The 16,553-nt window shown below is 42.4% G+C and overlaps 3 protein-coding genes across 3 annotated transcripts; all 3 read right to left on the reverse strand.

The window, feature by feature from the left end:
* Positions 1–16: 16 nt before the first annotated feature.
* LOC310819949 (uncharacterized protein) lies at positions 17–3,891 on the reverse strand. The gene is made up of 12 exons (XM_083691386.1): positions 3,763–3,891; positions 3,503–3,591; positions 3,213–3,331; positions 2,915–3,017; positions 2,713–2,810; positions 2,244–2,393; positions 1,751–1,918; positions 1,472–1,541; positions 1,299–1,377; positions 819–972; positions 513–617; positions 17–285 (listed from the first exon to the last, which is right to left on the reverse strand). The coding sequence occupies exons 1-12, from the start codon at positions 3,867–3,869 to the stop codon at positions 253–255; spliced, it is 1,275 nt and encodes a 424-aa protein (XP_083547512.1). The 5' UTR covers positions 3,870–3,891; the 3' UTR covers positions 17–252.
* A 134-nt stretch (positions 3,892–4,025) lies between these two features.
* prc1b (protein regulator of cytokinesis 1b) lies at positions 4,026–9,881 on the reverse strand. The gene is made up of 14 exons (XM_083691045.1): positions 9,784–9,881; positions 9,210–9,342; positions 8,985–9,107; positions 8,510–8,743; positions 8,094–8,264; positions 7,709–7,858; positions 7,428–7,575; positions 7,079–7,215; positions 6,860–6,955; positions 6,571–6,717; positions 6,268–6,378; positions 5,863–5,976; positions 5,493–5,675; positions 4,026–4,847 (listed from the first exon to the last, which is right to left on the reverse strand). The coding sequence occupies exons 1-14, from the start codon at positions 9,792–9,794 to the stop codon at positions 4,776–4,778; spliced, it is 1,830 nt and encodes a 609-aa protein (XP_083547171.1). The 5' UTR covers positions 9,795–9,881; the 3' UTR covers positions 4,026–4,775.
* A 284-nt stretch (positions 9,882–10,165) lies between these two features.
* On the reverse strand, positions 10,166–16,485 carry vps33b (VPS33B late endosome and lysosome associated). The gene is made up of 24 exons (XM_083691379.1): positions 16,474–16,485; positions 15,725–15,877; positions 15,390–15,470; positions 15,240–15,301; positions 15,107–15,156; positions 14,946–15,013; positions 14,722–14,767; positions 14,539–14,633; positions 14,263–14,367; positions 13,966–14,056; positions 13,787–13,864; positions 13,615–13,688; positions 13,427–13,513; positions 13,185–13,275; positions 12,740–12,814; positions 12,524–12,588; positions 12,317–12,371; positions 12,156–12,202; positions 11,902–12,034; positions 11,614–11,687; positions 11,377–11,478; positions 11,070–11,145; positions 10,777–10,899; positions 10,166–10,582 (listed from the first exon to the last, which is right to left on the reverse strand). The coding sequence occupies exons 2-24, from the start codon at positions 15,818–15,820 to the stop codon at positions 10,503–10,505; spliced, it is 1,854 nt and encodes a 617-aa protein (XP_083547505.1). The 5' UTR covers positions 15,821–15,877; positions 16,474–16,485; the 3' UTR covers positions 10,166–10,502.
* Between the last annotated feature and the right edge of the window lie 68 nt (positions 16,486–16,553).

Genomic DNA, 16,553 nt, shown 5'->3' on the forward strand with positions numbered 1-16,553 from the left:
TAATACACAAGTGAAAAATAGCAAAATAACATTTTATTTGCATAAATAAACATTTACAATAGTGTACAGTATTTCTGACATTTGCACAGGTCAGTTGATGCTCTTGCCATTTGCACTGTGATTTCAATTCATAACCAGTGTTTCTTTGTTGTGATATGATGCAGTGTACAGATGGCAGGTGATGTTGATTGCACCTTTCCAGGGAAGTAAATGCATTTTCCACAGCATGCTGGTCTTTGAGGTTGTTGTCTGTCAACTGGAAGGCTTGACCAGGGGAACATACCACTGTAGAAAATAAATATTAGAGTTATTTATGTTGAGCATATTTCCTTTGTAACATACTGTAACATTAATGTATATGGAACATTATGTGTGCCACAATTCATATATACATGTTGTTTCAAGATTCCATTTGTTATTAGATGGGTTCAAGATTCGTTGTGGTCATTTTGAATGATATGAATTGTGGCACAAATAATGTTCCCTGAATGTAGAGTATCAGGGTGTTGCACCTCCTCTGACATCCCTGCAGTCTTCCTTCCCTCTGTGTTGAAAGGAGGCTTCAGGTATCCTTTGAAGTGCTGCTTTACCAAATCATGGAAAGTTGACAAGCAATCCTAAAAAAGCAAAATAAAATAAACACTTTGAGCTACCAAAAGGTGGTGTCACAGTCTTGGACATGTGGTTGGATTAAGACATCCAAGTATATGCATATGTTCATGTCAAACACATGTATGATATATGAACCCGGCATAATCCAAGCAGGACTATGGAAATGTGTTTTCAAATGGGAACTTGTTCCTTCTCTCTAATCGTACCCGTCTTTCCTCGGAGCAGATGTGGGTGAACCACCTCAGCCCTGCGGCCACGTGAGTGATCTCATCCCTGTAGATCACCTCCAGCACCTCCACTGAGCTGGTGTCACCCTGGGCAGCGAAGCGGGACAGAGTCTGAGGATGGACATCCAATCCCCTGGGGAAAGAGAAAGAGACTGAGGCCTGGTTCCATTCTGGTCTCTACCCCCGTGCTGTAGATCCAACCCCTTTGGTTTGCACAGATCTTAGGGCCACTGGGTAGGAGAAAGCTGTGCCATGGAAGCTCCACTTCGTGGCTCGGTGGAACAATAACTGCAAAGCTTATACCTATCCCGTCTGGTTAGATTCGTGAACAATGAAGAAATAGAAGAAAGGACTAGGATGGAACAAGGAAGAGGAAGATAACTCGACAGAATGGATCCGATTTAAAAAGAATATAATATATATAATAATACCGTTAGTCTTTGTAACTCCATTGTTTACCTGGCTTCATGCACCATGTGAACGATGGCTAGCCTTGCTAAGAGGTCGTGGGAAGTGTCTGTCGCTGACTGCCACAGGCCTGTGAAGACAAGAGAGGAGGTTCCTCATCTTCAATTGAATTGTGCTTCTTTTTTTTGTGGTATATTGAATGTTGCAGTCGGAGAACCACCCACCATTATGTACAGGTAAAGCACCGAAGAAGCTGCCCAGTTCTGTGATTCTTGTCTCTAATAAATGAAAATGCTGTTGGATAGAGGAGAGATTCACTGTTTTACCAGGATGAAGCACACACTTAAAAACCCTGGATAAGAGTGTATTGAAATGACTGAAATTACAACAAAAAAACTCTTACATCTGATATTCCCACAGTTTCAGGTCAGACTAGATTAGAATTAACAAACCATTAATTAGAAGTCCTTGATTTATCAAGCCCATAGTATTCTGACCCTGACCTTGGCCTCGTCTCCGGCCACTTTGACAAAGTCAGTAAAGAAGTGGCGAGGCAGAGGGTCTCCAGTGTCCAGTGTGACAGCTGAGAACCTGGCGATGACGTCCCAGGACAGGTCGATGGCCCACTGCTCTATGTTGGCCAGGGAGTGGAGGAGGGCTATCCTGCTGGCCTGGTCAAACACAGTCGACATCTTTCACCACTTCTCTCACCAGAGTTTTCAGTTGTTACATTTTGGTAGTGTACCTCTACCTTGAATATCTAGGAGATCAATGTGCAGTGTTGCAGCAGGTCCACACACTCAGGAAAGCGACTAAATGTTGCTTACACTGAAACTGTTTATTCATTTGTGGAAAGACCATCAATAAAGTGAGTCAGTGCTGCCAACATGACCAGTCTGGTGTGTTTCGAGATATGTATTATATGTATCATAATGCCATAATAAATGAATAATAATGTCAATAGGCATATATTTCGATATTTATTAGCATGCTAACCTGAGTGCCTCCTTTGCCGCGTTTGATTTTCCCAGGCTGGAGCACGGTCAGACCGTCCTTCCTGCTGGGCTGGGCTGGGGGCGTGGCCTGTCCCACCTCCGTTATCTCCCCAGAGTTCCACCTCTCCTGGACCTCCAACGTCAGCGCAACCTAAAGGGTTCCATTAAGTCCTAGTCAGTAGTCACTCAGAACAAGGCACGTTCTAAAGAGAGCACAGGTGATCCTCGTCTGGAGCCCGATGCACTAGTAAGTGGTGGAATTATCCTATATATGGATTGCTTTTGCATGATCATTTTCAATAGAAACGTGTGCAGTTACTGCTCTATGCATCCTAAGGTGTTTTAATTTTTTTCAGGGCCATTCACTTCTTTTGGGTCTTAGTAAAGTTTGATTTATTAAAAGGTGGCGGGGCTGGTGCTCCATCCCCTCCAGTATACAACCCCTGTTGCGGTTGGTGCAAACAACTTGCCTTCTCTTTGGGATCTGACGTGCAGAGGATCTTTGTAGCCCAGAAGCAGAGCGTGTCCTCAGAAGGGGATAACTTGACGTCATCTGGTGACAATTTGCCTGAACGCCAAAATATCACTCACATTGTAAGGAATGGCCACAATACCTACTATTCTAGAAAAACTGTTTCACCTGGCTGTGGTACATTGCTACGTATGTCTTACCTGTGGCTGTGGTGTTTGTCACTGGTATTGGAGTCAGGGACAGGACATTTTGTGTGTTGACGTAAACAATGCCATGGACCACTTTGACCTCATAAACCTGGTTCTGTACACAGTGAAATAAACAAGCACACTTTACATTCATTTGATGAATACACAGATCATAACATTAAAACTATATAATTCACATTATATGCTGTCTCCCACTCATGAGCAATCCAATAATGACACTTGGATTCAACAAGAGTAGGGTAATGCATGTGAAATGTCAACGTGAAGGATGGCCCGAGATCTCTCCCACCTGCAGTCCAGTAGAAGAAGCACCTGTCTCCAGGCAGAAGTCAAAGTGATGCCAGGGACAAACCAGTGCCATCTTTCCATCTCCCAGGTCCTCGATGTCTCCCTGGTCAAGAGGGCCTCCTACACAGAGATTGATATGATTCACAACCGTAATCTATGGGGATAAGTTTGATCACACACAGTATGGACACTACCTACCGTATCATACGTGTCTGACACATCAAGCTAATAAAGTCATAATCCCAACAGCTGGTCTAACTCCAAACCCCATTCCATCATATATGTGTCTACCTTCATGAGGGCAGGATGAATCCATAGCCCACAATCTATCATCTTCAGTCTGGACCAGCACAATGTGTTCACCATCCGCAGAGTACAGCCTTGGGAAAGTTAGATAGAGAAATCATGCACCATATAGAGCTGTAATTCTGAAGGAGGGCAAAGATTACGAACAGTGATGGGTATTGCAATCTATGGAACTCTACTGGCAATATCTCTTGAGTGTTTAAATCACACGTTGTTGCCAGCTACTTGCAAGACTTGCTGCTTACTTCGTGCATGGAGATGCAAAATCGCACTTCTTCCCTACATTTTGCCAATTCCCATCGTTGACAACTTCTCGTAGTGCAGCAACTAAATCCTCTTCAAAGTGTTCCATTAAACTGCGATGTGGTCGTAATCGTATAGTTATATTTAACACATGCCTAGCTAAACTACAAAATATCCGAAACGGATCATGGTCCGCCACATATTCAGTCCCACCTAACGCACATCCGGGATAACAGAGATCACCCCAAAAGTTGAGAGGCAGAAAGATGAATACATTTATTTTTCATTCTTGGATCACATGCTTTGGCATAACAACTGACACCAATATTCTCATTTTTGATATGGTTGATTACATCAAATTAACTTTGGTTAATTTAACCAAATAACAATTGAGAACAATATCATTTCTACTACACATCATGTTATTTCCCCAATACTTGCCAGGAACATAGCTTTGTCAAAAAGTGGCATCATATGCCATTGAAACAGAACAAAATACCGTACATCTACACAAGATTGTAGTGACCTAATAAACATAAGATCAACAGTTGAGGAAAAGTGATGAAACAAGCGTAGAGGATACTATACAAAATATACAATAAAATGTGCAAAATGTTCATGATCAGTGTGGTACAAGTATACAAATATGTTCTGAAACCCTAGATATAAAAGGAAAGAAATCTCGCTACCCTAAACCATCTTTTTGACTACAGCCATGCGCAGCAAAAGATACAGGCAACACTATGTTTTGCTTACTTGTATACATTCAAATACTAATACTGTGCTATTCTTTCAAAGCTTAAAAATTGTGTTAGTTACAATATGATACAATTCATAACATGAACTTAAATGGGTTTTTCCCCCCCCCAAACATTTAATATATTATTACCTTCATTTACATATAAAAACCCAGACACCAATACAAATGTAGTGATCCACTTCAGAAACGGAGTTGTTCAGGACTTGATTGGATGGCGTAGGATGTCATTCTACCAATCCCGTCTTAGTGTCAAGGTCAAAGGTAAGTGATGGTGGAGTTCAGGATGTCTGGCTTGCTCTTCGTGTTAGAGGCCTTGGAGAGATCTCGCTGTGGGAAACGGTAAACAAAAATTATTAAAAAATAAATTAAAAAAAATCCAACATAACCTTACCAGCTGTAGAAAATTTAAGATAAGGCCATATCTTGGACACTGCTTCTAAGCACTTTTTCTCTCTGGTGAACTGCAGGTTATTGCAGATGATTCAAATACAGTATTATCAATTATACGGAGAACAAAAACTCTTAAGTGAAAACAAATAGAAGATTGAAGAGTGGGTAAGGAGAGTGGTTAATCAGTCAGCATCACACAGCCTAGTTTCATTCAGCTATTGGCTAACCCAAGAGGAGACGGCAGACTTGCACTATAAAACCAGGGATTGAAGCATTTGATTATTTTTAAATGCGTAGAGGTTAATGTCAACATGCATCTACGGAGTTGGATACAGAAAGAGTTGGTGAGTATATGACTTGGGTTTGGTTTTAGAAATCCACATATTCAAACAAACCTTGCTTAAACAGATTCAGTGTCGATTAAGTCCTTCTAAAACAGAACCAATTTATCATCAGTTACTGTAGCATTCCTAACGTCCATATCATGAACACCTTTGACCAGACTGTGTGGTGCTGCACAGAATGAAGAAACGTGTGTGGAGGGGAGAAAAACCCCCCAAACTAAATTAAAATGGAAATTACCGCAAACTCTGAGTAAGTGCTGGCAACGGAGGTAATGCTGAAGTTACGATGTGGACTTGCTGGGGTCTTCAACACACCGCTCAGAGGGGTTCCATTCACCTGGCTGGCATTTTCCTTGTTGTGTCGCTCCTGTAGCCCTGAGTTAGGGGGTTTTCCTCGCCCTGGGGTTCGCACTGCCAGAACCTGAATAAAACACACACAAAGACACATGAATATGGACGAAAATGTGCTAAAGAGTTCATGTTATTAGATGAGTTGCATGCAAATCAGGATTTGGCCAAACAAGCAAATTACCCAACGGTTAGTCTGTATTGATAGAAGGCTTTCTGAAGAGCATTTAAATTAAGAGTCTAAACGCCAACCAACCAACCTTGTTTGCAGACAGTGGGGGGCGCGACACAGGGGAACGGCAGACAGTTCCGCCACAGACTGAGCGGACAGTGCTGTTAGAGTTGGTGCTAGAGATGCTGGAGGTGGCATTGAGCTGAGAACGCACAGACAGGAGAAGGGAGAGAGAGAGAGAGAGTGTGTGAGTTAGTAATGCCATCGCCCATACAGGTTAACTTAAAACAAGGAGGAAAGGTTAAATAGAGGAGAAAGCCATTCAGTGGAAGTAATATGTTGTATGAATGCGATACTTTAACCTGGTTGCCAGTCGGTTTCTTACAGCAAAGGATTTGACTGAAGCAGAAAGACTACCACCTTCTCATCGACACATGAGCCATGCAATTGGTAGGGGCTTTAAGCACAGATATGCCAGAACAGAACTGAATACCTTTCGTGTTTTACTGGGGGTCACTGTACCAAGGAATCTCCTTTTAGTTGGTGTTCTGACAGATGTTCCATAGAGCATATCCTCTTCTGTCTGCTTGCTTTTCTTCAATTGCTGTAACAATGACTTAGATTAGATTAAGTGACATTTTTAAAATTTAATATACCTTCTTGTATAGTCAGGGGAGGCTGGTGGCTTGATACGATTTGTCATTTCTCCATTCTCCATTCATTACAGTGAGCCTGCCCAACGATTTCTACCTCCACCAGCCTCCACTGAGTTACATGATGAAAACTAGTTCCTCACTCTATCCAGTTTCTCCTGCTCCTTCTCTATGCGATGCATCTCCCACTGCTCCTCCACAAACTGCAGGAACTTCTGTCCGTTGACCAGGAAGTCCCGGCCCTGCTCCTGCTCCCACATGTCTATCTGGGCTTTCAGCTTCTTCTCAAGCTAAAAAAACAAATATACAGTAAACAGTGAAATATAGCTTACATTGTGATAAAGTATTCTAGCATGTATTGCAGTAGGCAATGCCAATAGTACAGTAAAGTATAGCAGTTCCAATCTAACAAGTAACATTCCCACATCTTACCTTGGGCAGGCTTTTGTGCAACTCTGACCTCTGTTTCTCCTCTTTGAGCAGGTTCCCTCCTCTGTTGGTGAACCTGGTGGGATCTGTAGCTTTTCTCTGTCAGGGTGAAAGGTCAAGGGTTAGGGAGATGGTAGCTAAAAACTTACAATGAAGGAATCGGTAAACAACAACTTCTTAGAGGACTATTCTATTGTGTGTGTTGATGCTGCTGCTGCACACCTCTAGATCCAGGAAGAGTCTCCAGCTGTCCTCCCAGCGGTGGACCCCCTCAAACAGCTCCTTGTGCTCCTCAAAGTGCTGCTTCAGCCTCAGGATCTCACCATCGTGCAGACCCAGCAGCTCCTCAGTGAACTCCTCTGCAAGAATAAAACAGGTCTGCTTAAGAGCTCGAAGATCTCAATGCACAGGCCCTCGATATGTTAACAAAATAATCAAATGACCACTTACAGGAATAATGCAATGCAAACCGATTTTTAAGCAAAAACGATTCTGCTGATGGATTAGTTCACCTAAACCTTTGTTCTAATCCAAACCATAACAACGAATCCGATCTAAAACGCTAACTCACCACTAGAGTACGGCGCGAAGGCCTGTCGCTGGTCAGTGCTGAAGAAGCACTTCTCCCAGAACACAGCTATCTCTGACCGGATGGCCTCGGTGACGTCATGGATGTTCAGTAGTTTGAGCTCCTCCAGACGCCTGACCTCCTCTTGTAACTGATGGAGGAAAAAAAGAAAGAAAAAAAAAAGGAAAAAAAAGTATTTTTTTAAACTTAGAATACAAGACTGTTGGAAGTAAAGTGGACTAGCCGAGGTGATCAAGTGATGTAGTGAATATGAATTGACTCACCGCCTCCAGGTTCCTCTTCTTGGACATGACCATGTGATCAGAGAAGGCCTCTCTGTCCTCCTGGGGGACCTGCAGCCTGTCCCACAGCTTCTGGACCCTCTCGCGGTGGGACTCACACACAGCCTCGTTCTCCACCTTACGCTCTTCCAGCTGCACACAAACAACAAGGCACAGAGGAGAGTCAGTACCTCAGCACTGTAGAATGAGATTGACGGTAGAAGCGAAGTGCAAATGAATGGATTTTGTAAAATTACAGCATGTGTAGCGTACTTTTTATGAACATGTATCTGTGCTGTGGTTGATGGAGCAGCTTTGAGAAAGCTATATCCTGTGCAATCAGAATCTCAGTATGATCTCATCAACATATTGTTAATGTGGTTCTCACCTGGTAGAGGAGAAGCTTCAGAGATGCAATGTTCTCTCTGGACAGGCAGAAAGCCTCCTCATCCTCACACACGATGTCCTTCTCAAAGCTGGTCTCTGGAAGCTGCTCCAACTCATCCATGCACAGGACGATCTGCCTCTTGATGCCCACAAACTCAGCATGCCTCTGGCCCTGAACTCAGGTAAAACAGCATATTGTTAGGGTTACAACTGCTCAGATGTGTACATTTATCTACATCAATCAATGAATGCCATTTAAATGATTATGATGCTGATCTTTTCTGTAGCACACTGTAGCACACGTATATATTAAGCATATATATATATATTACTTTGTTTACTGTCGTCTGCAACATTGTTTACTGTAGTCTGAATAGCAATGTGCTTGTAAGATGATAAATAAACTGCATAAAGCACCTTCTCTGCGGTCTGGCTGGTGATGTGCTGGCGGAAGCTATCCAGCTGCTCCAGAGAGGGGACTTCCTTGGGGGAGAGGGCGAATGGCTGGGAGCATAGGATGTCACACAGGTCCTGGTCCTGCTCGACCAGGGCTTTGAGCTGCTGCATCCTCTGGTTCTTCTGCTTCATCAGGACCTCCACATGAGTCCGGATGTCCTTCTCCTGCTGGAGCATGCTGTTACCCTTCTCCTCCTGTTTAGTGGGGTGACCGCAACAACAACAAAGTAAACCAGGGAGAAAGTCTACCAGTCAATATAGGATGAAGACAATTATTATTGACGACAGAATGTTGGGGTCATCCAGTGACAATGTTATAATGCTTAAAAACACACACCATAGTTTGGTGAGATGCAGGCTAGCGGGTGAAACTTAAAAGAAAGAAAGAGAGCTGCACACTATTAATATTATTACGGAGGAGTCATCCGTACTGTACCTCAACATGGGGTATCTGCAGTTCCAGACAGAGTGTATCCAGATCTTTCCGGCATTTTTCCATGCTAATCAGCAGTCTCTTCTTTAGGGATTCCTCCTCAGAAATCATCATTTCCAGCAAACTCTGGGACAGAACATTGTGTTAGTCTATGCTGGAAGAGACAGTGTTTGTGAATGTAAACATGCGTGTCATATTTTGAGAACGTTGTCGTTGGTTTTAACTCACTTTGACATGGTTCTTGACCACATTGGTTCTCTCCAGTCTCTGATCTTCTGGGATTCCGATCTCTTCCCAGATGTCCTTCAAATGGCACAGAGCTTTATTCAAGCAGGCCACAGACTCCGCTGCCAGCACCTCACTGGAATGGGAGACAGTCCGCAAAGGTTTAGACAGAAACCAGTTGGCTTTCATCATGGGCCAACACAGAATACTGACGCAAATGTCAGTGATCACACCTTAAGCGGATCTCGACATGACAGTGACACCGTTCTTCAGTTTCAGACACACCTAATCTGATTGATACTCTCCCAATCAGTAAAACTGTGACTAAATGTCATCTAAACCAAATGCATTAGGGAATAATCTTGCTATGTTGTACCATTTTCAAAAGGCAGTTATTTAGTAACGTTAGTTAGCTAGCTATGTCGCCACTAATTTCTGGCTAGCTCACGTTCATTGACATTTTACAGACAAATTGGGAGTCAGACAGGGAGTGAGACTAGCTAATTAGCTCGTAATCTAACGCCGTAATCTAACGGTGAAACATTTGGCAAATATAATTCCCTTAATCAGCAATTACCTCTTCCTCATCGTGAATTCCAATAATGTTATTTTCTTTGACAGTCGTGTTCTTGTCCCTGGTAAACCAAAAAAATGACTGAATCCACAATCCCACACTCTCTCCCTCAGCTTTGATCGTGTGGTTCAATTTCTAACAAGCCGTTTCTGTCCGATTCAAAATACGCATCAACACGCAGTCTGGTCTCTCATTGGCTGAGAAGATTCGCCAAGAATATTTTAGTACCATTAGCGCATGCGTAAGGGCGTGTCAACTGTCAAACAGTGGATGACATAATGCGTACCGTTAAGGACAAGAGCGTCTTTTAACTTGCACAAAAGTGTGTATTTGTCCTATGTGTAAAAAACAGTTTATCATGACAATCACACACAATAAATAATTTAAAAATTACAATATTTATTTTGTACAAGTGAACAGAAAACCATTTTTACACCCATTTTCAACATAAAAGAGAGTCCTTGTGCAGTATAACACAGTCTGTCAATGATCATTCCAGTAAATGAATAAATATAACAAAAGATAATTATAGAGTATCACATGGTATTAGTGACTGAATTTGAATATCTCTGTCAGACGTTGAATAATGCTTTCAAGGAGTCTCAGTTTGCTGTCCATAACTGTCCAAGTACGTTTCATGTTGTCTTGGTCCAAATTGTATTCTCAGGCGTCACAGTCCAGCTGGTGTATGTCCTCATTGGGATTAATGACAGAGAGAGGACTCATCCATGTTTGTCCAACATAGCCTCCAGAAGTCTAGCACTGTTTGTGATGGCAGTGGTCACCACAATGAATTTAATACCTAAGAGAAACATAGATAGAATAAAACATAAGCATAAAAAATAATAATTAAAAAAAAATATATATGCATACACAGTAGTAGCCATGCTTTTCACATAATCAATATAATGCAGCTAAAGCATGCAAACTGAGACACACACTGTTGAATTAGTCTAGAACTATGTTGAAGAGTCCCTTATATAAAGCAACTGTTACCTTTTTCTCTGCCAAGGAAACGCAGTGCTGAGATCTCAGAGAAGGTGCAGCCACCCAGGAACATGACCAGGATGATTCGCTGGGCATCTGTCTTCCCCCTCGCGTCTGCTCCATTGCTACCCACTGAGAGAGAGAGAGGGAGAGGGAGAGAGAGAGAGGGGGGGGGGGGGGGGGGAGAATAAAGAGGGGGATTTGAATGTTCCCTGATACTCTGTGCTCATCATTGAAAGTGCTTTTTAATTGGTTTAGGCTTAATCAGGATTGTATTTGTATATCATGCCAAACTGCCTCACCTTTGTGGACAAACTCATTTCCATTGAGCATGCGGCTGACCTCCTCAAGCCCTGTCCAGCCGTCACGCTCCAATACCTGCGGATCAAACAGACAGAACACAAAGATCAAAGGCTCATCACTAGCACTGACGATGACAGTCATCATTCTTCTTGGCAGAGAGGAGGATCAGGCTCCATGAGGTATGGACGCAGGCAGGGGAGACTGGTGCAAGTCTGTAACTGATCTCTGAACACACAATCTAATCTCTTCGAGAGTTTGACTTAGTGAGACTAGTCTGTAGCTTACATCCATGACAGAATCACCTACCTGTTCAATGAGTTTGCAGCTCAGAGGGACGTAGGCCCCACTGAAGATATAGGCCATGTCTCGAGGGACACGAAGGTCATATTCCTCGTCTGACTTGGGTACCTTCACATGAAATGTTGAGTTTCATTGCAACACAGTTTAGTTATGATGTAGTCATAATGTTTTGTTCAAAGGCTTTAAGTAGCTCAGTAGGTGCTATAAAAAAAAAGGGGTTATAAAAAAAACATGAGTACATACCAGGTTCAACTTCCTACTCAAGGCTCGGAAATTGCTCTTCTTTGCCAGCGAGGAGAAGGCATCCGTCAGCTTCCCTAAAAAACATTGTGAGGGTCAAATAGTGATACCTGACAGAGCATCTTGCCAGTGTCAGCATTCTACAGCACACGAAGATCTATGATATGCATATTGTGGATTAGCACACAAAGCAACGTCTATCGAGACAGTTCATTCATCAGTGGTGTAGAGAGGAGACAAGGAAAGGTAGGAGGTTAGTATAATGACAATGGGATCCAGCCTGTCTCTCACCTGCAGTTTTATCGTTGACCAGTTTGCCCACTCTGCTCTCCATGACTGTGAGTGTCTCTCCTGGCTGCTGCTCCACCAGGAGGCCCAGCTGCTTCAGGTTGGTGAAGGTGAGGAGGTGGTCCACACCGTAACTCTGAGAAGGGTAAAGACAATAGGCGAGGCACAACTAAACATTAAAATGTACACTTTTTCCATAAAATAAAAAACTAATTCATGCACACATCTTGAACTTAGAGTATGGAGTATTGACCCACCTGTAAAAACTGTGCTTTTAAGGATCGGTAATCTTTGGGGAGGAGCCCTATAGGGAACATTTTAACAGACAGTTGATTGCAATTGTGAAACCAATTATGTTTTCATCTACAGTAGTTAGCTAGTTCTATAACTGTAGTTATATATTTATGTCAAGACTCACCATTTTCTGTGAGTGATAGCAGGCAGAGAAGTCTCAGACTCTCTATCATAGAGACCTACATAAATAGATAAGAATACAGTGATTCGAAAGGACGCCAAAGCAAATCAGTAGCTGATCCAAACAACAAATCTAATCAGACATAGTCATCATGATGTTACCACATATACTTTTATGTCCCAATATTAAGTCTATGTTTGACAGACTCACCTGTCTATTGATGTGCTCCTCTATGAAAGAAATACATTCACGGATTTCAAACCCTTCCAGCAATGCTAAAGGATTTGAAAATAAGTTAAGTTTTAGTTGTCATGCAATAAATGTAATAAATGTGACTGATGCAGCAAAGAAACATGCCTCAAGTGTTTTGCATTCTGCACTAACTGTGAATTATACTATATATCACATATCTTCATATCATCTTACAGTGCTCTGTCTTTAACAGCTCCTGAAAGTCCTGTTTGGTTTTCTTCTTCATCATCGACTCACTGGCACCAATATCTGAAGGAGAAATGTTTGTTTTCAGACAATGGCATTTTCTATTAATTAAAATAGGATAGAGGGGCAGACGTATTACTACTCCATGTCGTTACTAATAACATAAAACTCATATCATATAATAATATATGCCATTTAGCTGATGCGTTTATCCAAAGCAACTTACATTGCAGTGAGTACATACATTTTTCAGTATATATGGCCCCAGCAAGAATCGAACCCACAACCTAAGCGTGGTTAGCGCCATGCTCTACCAACTAGGCCATGGAGGACCAACTACTCAAATCAACTACTCATATCAACTACTCATATCAACTACTCATATCGATTAGGGCATGTAGTGGTGTAATAAGGCTTTGCACTAAACACTCACGCAGACTGAGGAGACGATGCTCCTGTTTTAACCCTTTGAGCTCCTCTGACACAAACGTCTTCATCTGCTGTATGTCCATCCCACGACGCTTCTGCAGAGTGAGAGAATCGGAGAGACAGGGTGTCTTATATTACCTGTCATCCTACTTTAAAAGTCTGTTCTTTAAAGATCCTTCATTTCTGGAGTCATTGGAGGCATAACAGGTTATACATACATATGTGGATTCTGTCAGAGACACTCACATCGTATGCAGTCTGCAGGTTCCTGGCTTTCTGGCTTAGAAAGCCAAACACGTTGGAGAAATGCTCATTCCTGATTTCATTGAACACCTGAGAAACGCAACACAGTACAAATTTGAATGAGGCACATCTCTTTAAATCAATAAGAGGAAAACATGACATCAACAGTGCTGTTCTCCCTAAAAGCCAACCTTGTCTTGAGAGTTCAGCATCACTTTTAAACTCTTGTCAGATGAGGTGACGTCAGGACCAAACTCAGCACACCCTATGAAATAATTTATTACATGTATTTCATAGCACATTATTTGTCATACAACTGCAGTGTCAAGAAAGGAAGAGACTGTAATTGGTGCCATCGCTTACCACATTTGATCCTGAATATGTCATCCACCAGTCCTTCATACACAACTTGGGAGCAAAGGGGAGTAACAAAGTCCACATCTGCAAAGCGGGTGAGATAAACATTAAGGGACCGCTAAGATTCATTATCAAAATGTCCCAAATTATAAAATGACGGCAATATACAGTTCCAAACCCCATACCTCTATCAATGAGAAAAACGTTTCCGATTTCTGCCTGACGAGCTCTCTGTTCCCCCTCATCCACCTGCTTCCTCCACGATTCAAACGCCATCTGGACCAGGAAGAGACAGACATATTGTAATGGTGTGACAATAGAATGTCACTTCTCACTTCTCGCTAGACCGTTTCAGCTACGGGGTTGCCTTGCCAAACAAGACAACTAAACAACGAACTGGCTTAAGGAGAAACAGACCGGTTCTGAAGCCTTCTAGAATTATTATTATAACTATCATCCCAGTTGTGTTCATCTGACATTACCTTTGAGCAACGTCCTATGCCATAGACCTTAGAGAAGGGGCCATAGACGGAGTGCAGGAGGTGCAGCGCGCTGCCCGCTGTCCTCACCCAGCGCTGGTCTCCCTCCTGGTGGTGGAACACAGCTGGTGAGTGTTTGAACTCAAATTAGGGCTGTTAGAATTTTCATCAGAAACGGAATACAAACACAATCTAGAATTCACATACATCAGTGGTCATGGAAGCTCACAACAATTCCACATATACTACAGCACCCCACGTACAGTTGAGCGTCATTACCAAGAAGTTGTCTCTGAAGAATTCCGGAAGCTCCAGACTGATGATGTCATCGTCCAGTGGCAGAAGGTAGAACGCCCACTCATCAGTGGTCACGTCTGAAGGGAAACGCAGGGAAAAAGGTTACATATTTTGCAAAGACCTTTCAGAAACCTTGACGTTCAACGATCAACCCAAAACACCTACCACCAAAGATTCCCTGTTCCTCCAATAATGTCTCACATGCGTAGAACTGTAGGAGCAGAAGAGAGAGAGAGAGAGAGAGAGAGAGAGAGAGAGAGAGAGAGAGAGAGAGAGAGAGAGAGACACACACACACACACACAAATGAGCATTGAGTATTCAATTAAATGTTACTACATTTTATAGAATAACATGCCAGTATACAATATTATACAGTATAAGTCACCACCTTCTGAGGGCTAAATATGATCTTATATCTTCTGAATCTCCCAACTGCCTTGTCTGCATTAACCACATCTGGTGGAAAAAAGAAATGAATCAAAATAAACAATAAATCTCACATACCATTAAAACAGAGTCTGTTCATTATCAGTATCAGCGTCCACTTACCGCATATCCATCTCACAGTTTGTATCCTTGGACGGATCAGGAAGCACAGCCTATGAAAAACAACAACAACAATGAAATAACGTAGGAAATGTTGTGTAAAGAGACACAGCTGGAGCTAGGATGTGGTACTTACTGGTCTGAGGTGCTGACTATAGGTTTGTGTTCCACTTTGTACAGCTTGTCTACTTCATGTTGCTACAAGGAGAAGGGCATCAAAGATTGATTGAAGTAATGGAGAGAAAAACAGTGACCCAATGAACGCAGGATATACTGTAAGGGTTACCTTTAGTGTTGTGACATTAGCAATGCGATCAAGGGGGCTCATCAAGTCCGCCTCAATAAAAAGGTCCTTCCTCCCTGGTAACTTTTGAAAATGATGGACAAAAAACATTGAAATTGGGATTCAATAGCACATGGTGTTGATGTTGATGATGATGATGATGTTTACTTTATCAAGCCCCAGAGGAGAACATTAGAATTGCCACCAGCAGCAGACACACACACAGCCATCACAATATGTGTCGATTAGACACAACATTACTTGAGTATAGATACCATGAGCCCGGGTAGGCCTGATAGTCAACCTGAGCTGAGGGGAGATGATCGGGCGTAGCCTACCTGTTCCAGCAGGTAGATGAGCTGGTCCCTGGCCAGTCTCTTGAGCAGAGAGAAGTCAGGAAGCTCAGGGGCATCTCTCCTGACACTGTGAGCCATGAGGTCAGAGGTGGTGGAACAGTCTAGCAGCACAAGAGTGCCAGCTCAACCAACACCCTATCTGGAAAACACACCACACCTTAATATCAATGGGGCCATTCGCTTTGATAATAATTATATGTATGACCGATTGACTACAAGGGGCTGCAAATCCAATTGCCCCTTATTGAGGGGATTACTTCTGAGTGATTGTCACTGGCAGACTAGAAAGAAAAATAAGAAAATGAAAACAAAGAATGCACTGACATTTTAGCTACAATAGACTGTGCTTGTGCAGTGCACTCATATTGTATTTTCAGTTTATCAAGATAAGATGAGCAGACTGCAGCTTCTCAAATATTTGCACATCCCATTGCATTCAGGAACACATCTCTTTATATAGAAGCAAGTTGTCTTCTCTTTAGCAGCAGAGAAGGAAGATGAAAGAGCAGGTATAGGGGGATGGATGGGGAAGGTAGTCCATAGGTAGCGTTAGCTAGCTAGCTAACAACAATAACTGACAGCTGTAGTGGTGGTCTCAACAATTCATTGTAACTAGCTAACTGTATTGCTAAAACCCTAATCATTTATCACTACGATTCAGGTTATTGGACTATTTCGGTTTTAAAAAGGGTACATTAAATCCAATCTGTGTAATCAATACAATTCGTTACCTTGTTTCCGTATATGCGGATGCGATTTTGCGGAGCCTTGTTTGACTACGGACAAGGGAAGAGAGGACACTCAACACAAC

The sequence above is a fragment of the Argentina silus genome (assembly GCF_951799395.1).
Source record: "Argentina silus genome assembly, chromosome: 19".
Classification (NCBI taxonomy): domain Eukaryota; kingdom Metazoa; phylum Chordata; class Actinopteri; order Argentiniformes; family Argentinidae; genus Argentina; species Argentina silus.

Bases quoted from the DNA above. Each gene is read 5' to 3' on its own strand.
- LOC310819949 (XM_083691386.1), bottom strand. From the start codon at position 3,869: ATGGAACACTTTGAAGAGGATTTAGTTGCTGCACTACGAGAAGTTGTC. The intron at 618-818 runs GTACGATTAGAG...TTGCTTTTTTAG, and splicing joins TCTGCTCCGAGGAAAGACGG to GATTGCTTGTCAACTTTCCA. The intron at 286-512 runs GTGCAACACCCT...TATTTTCTACAG, and splicing joins CTGCAGGGATGTCAGAGGAG to TGGTATGTTCCCCTGGTCAA.
- prc1b (XM_083691045.1), bottom strand. The intron at 7,576-7,708 runs GTGAGTCAATTC...TTCCTCCATCAG, and splicing joins AGAAGAGGAACCTGGAGGCG to TTACAAGAGGAGGTCAGGCG. The intron at 6,718-6,859 runs GTAAGATGTGGG...TTGTTTTTTTAG, and splicing joins TGCACAAAAGCCTGCCCAAG to CTTGAGAAGAAGCTGAAAGC.
- vps33b (XM_083691379.1), bottom strand. From the start codon at position 15,820: ATGGCTCACAGTGTCAGGAGAGATGCCCCTGAGCTTCCTGACTTCTCT. The intron at 15,471-15,724 runs GTAGGCTACGCC...CATTTTCAAAAG, and splicing joins TCATCTACCTGCTGGAACAG to TTACCAGGGAGGAAGGACCT. The intron at 15,014-15,106 runs GTAAGTGGACGC...TTTTTCCACCAG, and splicing joins AACTGTGAGATGGATATGCG to ATGTGGTTAATGCAGACAAG.